At 41.2% G+C, this 8,634-nt stretch overlaps 1 protein-coding gene across 1 annotated transcript; it reads left to right on the top strand.

Moving 5' to 3' along the window:
* The first annotated feature begins 6,307 nt into the window (after window positions 1-6,307).
* Window positions 6,308-8,586, top strand: LOC118311186 (mitochondrial ubiquitin ligase activator of nfkb 1-A). The gene is made up of 5 exons (XM_035634798.1): window positions 6,308-6,459; window positions 6,580-6,701; window positions 6,781-6,868; window positions 6,955-7,075; window positions 7,156-8,586. Exons 2-5 carry the CDS (start codon window positions 6,585-6,587, stop codon window positions 7,652-7,654), a joined length of 825 nt encoding a protein of 274 aa, XP_035490691.1. The 5' UTR covers window positions 6,308-6,459; window positions 6,580-6,584; the 3' UTR covers window positions 7,655-8,586.
* Window positions 8,587-8,634: the final 48 nt, after the last annotated feature.

Here is an 8,634-nt window from a genome sequence, read left to right as displayed (position 1 = left end):
CTGAAAATAATACATCACTGATAATGCTTGTGTTCTTTAACAAAAAAACTATTAACTATACCGATAGCAATATCAATCCTTTGAGGATTTTCAAAGATGTTAGAATTGAATCTTTATATGCAAATGTGTGGACGGGCATAGGGAGAGCAGAGTACAAGGGTTCACTGAATGGAAATATTAGGCATTATGAAAATATAATAGAGAACAATAAAACCTTACAGGAGAGGGTTAACGCCATCCCACCAAAGATACTTTTGTTATAGATCAGGTCATCTGCTTGACCTCACGGTGACTTTACATCCACAGTACAACAAAGTACACACTGAGACCATTAATACATTATTTCTTTTTAGATTTATGGGTTCAGACCCTATAGAAAGCCTCATGCATTTGCACAAACTGTCAAGTTGCATGCAATAAAAATCTGTTTCACAGTTCAGTTCCCAGACATGGGGCCCGTCATGGCTGAGATAAGATAGTGCTGCTGTGCATAATCCTGTTGGAATAAGTTTGTGAAGTTAGCGGAGCGAGCTGTGGAGAATAGAGAGGTGGAAGCTTGTAATTCATCAAAAACAGTTTGGAAGGACTGAAAATGTTTCTGAAAATAGACACTGCAAATGAAGAACCATGCAATGTGTGTGTGTGTGTGTGTGTGTGTGTGTGGTCTGAGGATTGTGTCATAAACTTCTAACTTGACAACAATACACAGAATCGCTCTTTGTTTTCCATGCGTTGCCTCCTCCTCCTCCTCCCGAGGCACCATGTGCTCTTGCTGCTTTCGCCATCAGTGGGTGACTCAGTGAGGCTCACGAAAGCTTTTACTGGATGTCAAAATAACCTTCCTCTGGGATGACAGTCAAAAGTTTGGGCTTTTTGAGGTCTACTGAATAAATCTCATGGGATTTTAGGGGACCGGCGGAAAGCCTCTTTTGCATTTTGAGTTCCTTGAGCGCATCCATCAACACACGTCCAGCTCTCGGAGGCCTTGACGTGCCTGTTGACGCCCGTGGCTGGACGCACCTTTTTTTTTTCAAAAAGTTGAAAACATTTAGGAAAAAGTATCTAATGTGTCATCTATTCCTGTAGACCCCAATGGTATAACGGAGTCGACTGGCATTGTGACTAAACGTGGGATGAGGTCCATCGGTTCCCTGGATATGATGGAAACAGTGAGTGGTCCATTTTTCACGAGTAAAGAATCAATTGTTCCTGAGAGAAAGGAATCAAATGAACGGAATTATTGTCTTTGTTAACCATGTTTTCTAATCCAGCTCTACCCAAAGACACAGGAGTCTCAGAGGATTCGTGGGGCTACATATGGACTATATGCTGAGGATCAGCCCTGACAAAACTTTCACCCATCAGTTGACTCATCTGTTGAATATACAGTACGCATGGTTGGATGAATGGACAGATTTTCTTACAGTACTGACCCACTGAATCATTCACTGAGCGTCATTCTTACTCAGCGTGGACGGGTCCTTTGATAAAATGCTGTTCTGCCAGACGGATGACTCTGGGGGAGGAACTGTGACGAACACCTGACAATGAGGACGGAGGAGGAGTCCAACGTTCAAGGTCTTCCCGCCATCCTTTTGTCCAAGTAGTGCAGACAGCCACTGCTCAATTCAATGATGGCGTTTACAAACCTGCCTGCTGGAGCAAGAGAAGCTGAAGAGGCTGTCAGCCAGGACCAGCGATCTGGCCGAGGGGACGTCAACCCCTCGATTGTTCACGTGATGCAGCTGCACCTGTCAAAGTGAAGAAGAGGTGACTGGAGAGGAGCGGGGGGTAAGGAACATTTTCAGAATTAAAAGGTAAATCAGCATGGTATCAACAAAGGGCACCACATTTTTCAGGTCGTGTTACCACTACTACACCACTGTACAGCAATGAGCCACAACAGTAAAACAAATTACCATTAACATTATGCTGTGGTTGACTTATGTAAATATATATTAATATATACATAGAGAGAGAGAGCAAGAGAGAGACATGCAAAAAGCTTAAAATGCAGATACATGACATGCAAAAATGTCCTTATAGGTGGCCATTTGTATGCCATCCCATTATATCATGTAAAACTGAGAAAAATAAACACTAAAAATTTACTTTAATTCCCTCTTTTGCCTGCTTTGGAGATTATTGTTCAATTATGACACTAGGAAAACGACTGAACAGCTTTTGCTCTTCAAAATGCACAAGACCACAATGATCTCATGTTCCTGCTGCAGTGCACACTTTTCATTTACACTAAATGAAGCACCTTTGAAGTTCATGAATCTAACTTCAGCCCTGCATTGCCTTTGTCCCCCGTGTATATGATTTTAACATCAGTATGAAGATGCATTTTAAACATTCCTGTGATCACATCAACAAATGTGACTCCAGGGTCAGATGTTAAAATCTGCTGCTTGTTCCATTGCAAACGCAACGGAAGATTTCTGACATGAGATTCTTTTACTGAAGAATGAACATTTAATCAATGGGCTTTTTTTAGGAAACATAATTGGGATCATAATATCACTTCATTTGGATGGTTTTGGGGGGATGAGAGCTTATTGACCAGTTGAACGGGAGACTACAGGCCTAGTTTGGGATCTGTATCAGACGTCCTTACATATTAATCTAATTCTTGAAAGAGCATTTATTTTATTGTCTGTCATAGTGTGCAATCACATTCACAGCATCTCCGTTTGTAATATCTAGGTGTCATTAAACATTCAACACCATAAGTGTTCCCCACTTCCTTGTACAAGTTGGCATTGGGGTTTTATTGCCAACATGTCGTAAAATTAAACACACATTTCCCACAAACCTCAGTCATAAAGATGATCATAAAGAGGATAAACATGTTGCCATCAGTTGCATTCACCATCTTTTTGGGCAGAAACTCTTGAGCTCAATGACACAATTTGTGCCAAAGCAATCACACAACATCTGTAAAATGTCCAAAATGTCTTCCTACTCGGGAGATGCACTGGCCTCCGTCACTGTAACTACAGCCTTTTACACAGACGAAAACATATCTCCGTCTTTGGGTTTCAGTACTTTGAGATTCTGATAAAAGAGTTGGGACTGACCTTCATGCTGCCAGTCAACGGCCTTGATGTTTTAATGGAGGCAATGATGGATGCATCAAACTGAAACGAAGACCAGAAATTATTTCCTCAGCACGGAAAAAAAAATAATCACCCTGTCAGTGTTTGTGTGATTTGACACCCTGGTGAAACCGTTAGACTGTGCAAAAATAGAATAAGAAAAAATAGAATGAGAATACAGCTGATTGTCTTAACAATTTTTAGCCGAGCTAGTGTTATGTTGGCCCACCACTTTTATACAGAGAGACTGAAATATCTCAACAACCATTGGGCAAAATTGAGGGTCCCCAGAGGATGAATCCTAAATGAATTCCCTGACACTTTCTTATAGCGCCACCACAGGGTTGTTGTTTGTAATTTACTGTGGGACGGTTGAATTGTAATAAGACATTCATGTTTCCTTCAGGATGAATTGTAATTCCTGAAGTGATCCCTTTTCACCAAGCGCCATCATCAGGTAAAATTAAAATTTTTGCACTTATGTTTATGACGTATGCTGCATTCATCTCATATTGGAGTTATTATAAATTCGTTTGCCACTTGTGAATATTTGAAAACTCTGATTCCTCTGAAAAGGCGGATGTTACAATTCTGCACTTAATAATATTTGATTTGATTGGATTTTTTTATTTATCTTGAACCATATGAAAGTGCCTAAAAACCCACAAATCTGGATGCCTCAAATTGGCCAAAGTCGGTTGTTCAATGTGAATACACTTAAATTATGAATTATAAATTAGGGTGTTATATTGTAATTATACAGTATGCCAATCTTCACATGATCAACTCTAATCATACACCTGTCTTAGTGAAACTTTTCCGTCCCTTATGACATGAACATATATAACCAACCAATGACCAATTCACATCAGCCTCAGCTATAGTTTTTGTGCTAATTTGCCAATGTAAGTATGCTAACAGGCCAAAACTAAAATAGCAAACCCAGTAAACACTTTACATGCTGCACATCATCCTGTTGACACTCTGAGCACTAAGCAGCCCAAGTACAGCCTCACAGAGGCGTAAGCATGAACGTGGACTCTAATACACTTAATTGTGAGGGTATGTTTCTTTGCATCTATTTTAAGTCCGACTATGTAATATTCAATGGCACAATTTTTTGTCTTACAAATAAAGGTCACATTACTGGGGTCACGTGTAAAGATCTCCTCTATGAGAAAGGAATCGTTTTGTCTGAAATGACAGACCTCACATTTTTCAAGGCCACAGTGTCTCTTGTCTGGGATTTCTGACGTACCAAACATAAGTGGAGGTATTACTACTGAATAGACGGTGACTGCTTCTCTACCAGCGACTCTCCACTGTCTATTACAGTAGGGGAATAGCACAGGCATGTTATTCGGCATGAACACCCGGGCTTACTGCCCTGAAGCAGCGTGTCTCAACTATTACTTTTGCCAAAGGGAAGTTTAAGGCAGACATTTCATTTTGTCCTCATTTATTGAGCTGATTTATATCATCAGTCTTCACAGCTGTTGCATTCCCACAAAGACGATGCAGCTCTGGTTCACAGCTGCTTTCCGGTCAGTTATCCAACCAGTTTTGTCACGGGTTTAAAATAATAAAGTATAATTAATTACAATAAAGTATTATAAAGGTACTTCTCTTCTTTTCTAGAATATAGGGAGAGAGGGGGGGGGGGGGGGCTGAGTCTGTGATGCTTTTTACTTTATGATTCATTGGTTTATTGCCCTGGTCCGTGCTGGTCAGAGCACCTTCCAGTAAAAACATGATCAGTATTAACTGCTGCAGAGGTGAGTGTGCTTAGCTGAGCTGGACGTCTCCAGGGGGTCACCACGTAAGGAGAAGAATCAAAAACTCGTTCTACTACACAAAATGATTCTGCATGTTGAATTGTTTCTCTTGTCTTGCCGAATACTGGCTAGATTGGACACTTCAGACCTTGAGAAGACAACAGGATAAAACAGACTGAGGAGGTTTTGAGGGGACATTCTGCTCACATGTCACCAACACGTGCAGCCTGCAATGAGGGGAGCAGTCTCCATGAACGCAGCATGAGTCATTGCTGTCATTACTGCATCATTTTGACCGGGGGTTGGAAACCAGTGTCATGCCATGACAGCCAGCAGTAAAACAATGTGAAGTGCAGAAGACATCTGAAATCTGTGCTTTAGATTATAATTGGTACAAAGTGATTGATACATGGAATGTACGGTGTTGAGTTGTGAATGGAGTGATTTCCCCCCTTTAAATTGTTTTAAATCATTTTTAGAGACCTGCTGCATAATGAATACTTGTGATACTTTGAATACATTTTGTTGTTAATGTTTTGGATGTTTTACTTTTTAACTCGAAAACTTGAATGCAGAAGAGAGGTTTCCAGAAGAGATGGCACTTTATTTTACCTAAGAGGAAAGCACAGTCGTTGCAAAAGTGCAATGTCCAAGGAGAAAGATTGTGCTCTCATTTGGTGGTTTTGACAGTCTGGCATTTATGGAAGTGTATCTGTTCTTTGCTTTTATTTTTTTGTCATGTTCGTAGTGTCATGTAAAAGCGCATGCAAGGCTGGACACAATTTGACACTTTGAAAAATAAGTAAATTAATGAAGAAAAAAGAAACATATACAGTGGTACTGCTACTGCTTTACTTATTGATAATGTTTTATTGAATCAATTGATTTAAAGGCTATGACCCCCAAAACATTTATTTATTTATTTATTTATTTAGATTGGCCTCCTATATTTTTTTTTGTCTGATTATGTTTGGGGGTTTTTTCTTCTTCTTTCTGCTTTCTTCACTATTAAGCAAATATCATCATTATCACCACTATCATCATCATCATTAGACTCATAATTGGAATTTATTCATTACTATTATCATAATCATAATCATATTTAATTAATTCAGGTGGGGAGAAGGAAGGGTTGGGGTGGAGAAGAGGTGAATATGGGAGGGCTTAGGAAGATGGAAGAAAATTATCACAAACATCTTTCTATCACATTTACACAGATTTACTTTTTGAATATAATTTCTTTTTACAGTGGTATTTTCCTACTCCAGTAAGCTACACTGATACTTATATTTACTGTAGATAAGACTGTATGAATACTTCCTTTAGGACATTAGTGAGTGAGTGTGAACGAAGAGGCAGAATAGTTCAGGTAGCTCACTGAAAGTCCAGAGTTTTCCCTGAGACGTCTCAACAGGACACTGCTGCCCCCTAGTGGCCAAAGGGACTCGAGAGCGAAATGCGACTCTATTTCCTATTGGCTAATGACACGTGACGCAACGTGGCCAAACAAGGAAATGATTCCGACGCATTTAAAGCTTTTGTTTTCGATTGAGAGGAGCGAGACAAAACAAAACTTTTAACAGGTACGTGTCGCTCCACCCTGTCACAAGTGTCACTTTAAAGATCCTGTATATTCACGTCCACACTGTTTACTAGTGTGTGCAGTTGGCTTGTGTACAGCTCTATATTCTGCCCCCTCACAGACACAATGAGTGACCTTCCTGTAAACCCTCTGGTTTGGCTCGGTGTCGGCTCCAGCTTCGCCTTCTCCGGCCTGTGTTATCATTTGTACCAGGAGAAGAAGAAAGAGTTGAAGAAGCTGAAGGCAAGTGCACCACTGACCTTCCAATGCAGCCCTGGTTGCAGAACTATTTGAATAACTTAAATAACTTTTTTTTTTTTAGGAAATACCCATTTTCAAACCAGACCAACATCTGGCCAAGATACTGAAAGCATCTCCCCACAAGAGACTTCAGTATGTCGCCGTAGAAGGTACAGACTACAAGTGACGTGTCACTGAATGAAGATTTCAGTCGTGGTGCTGATTTAAAGTTTCCTCCATGTCCTTTTGAAAAAAGGAATGGTCCAGGCGGACGGGGAGCCTCTGGCCAGCCGGTTTGTCCCACGATGCTTCGGCGTGATCCAGAAGATCACCGTGGAGGAACACTTGAGATACTGGAACACCCTCTCCAAGACATGGTACATAAGACGTGAGAACACATTGACCCCAAAAAAATGTCTCTTCATCAATGTTAATAACACTTGATCGACGTTTCCAGGAATACTCGGACGGTGAACAAGAAAGAGACGAGCAACTCGGTGCCCTTCAGCCTCATCAGACCCGGGGCCTACGTCACTGACTTTTATGTGAAGGTGCAGAACCCCCTGGAGGCCTCCGGGTGCCCCCTGGAGAGAGTGTACCACAAGTCAAGAGGTGCGGTGGAGGGCTTGGTGAGCACGGCCCTGCAGGGCCTCAGTGGGGAGATACCCGTGGCGATGGTGGAGAGCGAGGAGCTGCTGCGGGTGGGGAGCATCTTGACCGGCTTTGGGGAGGTGGTGCTGGAGGGGGACCAGGTGATGAGGCTGCAGGTCCCACAGGACGGCCGCAAATACATGCTGGTGGCCACTGACCACGGGAGCTTCATGGAAAGGCATGAGAGCTCGGCCAGCATGTGGAAGACGCTGACTGCTGTCACTGGCCTCATGGGGGCTTCTTTCCTCACATGGGCCATTTACAACTTAGTCGGCAAACAGGACGACAGGTCGAAGAAAGCTTGAAGGAAAAGAGGATCTGGTAGGTTGGATGGCTGCTCAAGTTGTGGAACGGGTTTTTGGGTGTAACACCCAGGTTTCGATTTATTTCACTTGTGGACAGGTTATTCTTGTTTTATTGAAACTGCGGCGGATGCGAGTGGCCAAAACACGACACTGGCTGAAACATTTGTAAAATACAAAAAAATTACATTTTAACAAAACATATTGACAAAGCGGCCAAAAAATAGAAACAGTATTCCTATTTTGTGATTCCACAGAATGCGGGGGTTGTTGTGTTCTGCCCCTTGGGGCCCACCATACTCATCCTGCCACATTTGTAACCACTTGTCAAAACTTAAGGTAATTCCTAAGTCTCTACTGTACACAAACCCTTCAATGTTGTGAACACAGGGACCAGTTTGACTATTTTTCTCCTGCTGTTTTTGAGCTCAGTGTCTGATAAAGACAAGCGTAGACATGATCACGTAGCTTCTTAAGCTTTGACTAAATGACTTTTTCAGTCACTGGACAATAAAAGTTAGTGATGGAACAATCCCCCTCTATGATTTATTAAGTCAAGTCAAAAATTAAACACTGCGCTATAAAAGGAACATTATATTTTATGAATGATAAGAATGTAGTTTGTCGTATCAAAAATCAAATCAAGCTCTTACTTAAACCATCTTTTGCTCACACTTTCCTTTACAAGGCTTTTGCTGTGAATCTGATCAGAGACATAATTGTCAGTCCGAGATTCCAAATGGGGAAAATCAAAATATACTGTGATTACAACCAATCAATTAGGCTGCTTATCCTGTACCTCTTAACTCACTATGATTTTACTCTACTGTTTTATGACCTGAGGTCAGTGTTCAGTTTGTACAGGGACTATTAACACTGTTGGTGGTTGTATTCTTGATTGTAATTATAATAATAAAACCTATTTTCAAACCTTTTGTCGGTAGTTCTATCTTGAGTGAGACATTATATGATGATAGTGATAC

The sequence above is a fragment of the Scophthalmus maximus genome, chromosome 5 (genome assembly GCF_022379125.1).
Source record: "Scophthalmus maximus strain ysfricsl-2021 chromosome 5, ASM2237912v1, whole genome shotgun sequence".
NCBI lineage: Eukaryota > Metazoa > Chordata > Actinopteri > Pleuronectiformes > Scophthalmidae > Scophthalmus > Scophthalmus maximus.
This window is presented reverse-complemented; position numbering and strand designations above follow the sequence as displayed.

Excerpts from the sequence above, each read along its gene's own strand:
- LOC118311186 (XM_035634798.1), top strand. The coding sequence starts at position 6,585 with ATGAGTGACCTTCCTGTAAACCCTCTGGTTTGGCTCGGTGTCGGCTCC. Across the intron at positions 6,702-6,780 it reads AAGAGTTGAAGAAGCTGAAG|GAAATACCCATTTTCAAACC; the intron begins GCAAGTGCACCA and ends TTTTTTTTTTAG. Across the intron at positions 7,076-7,155 it reads AACACCCTCTCCAAGACATG|GAATACTCGGACGGTGAACA; the intron begins GTACATAAGACG and ends CGACGTTTCCAG.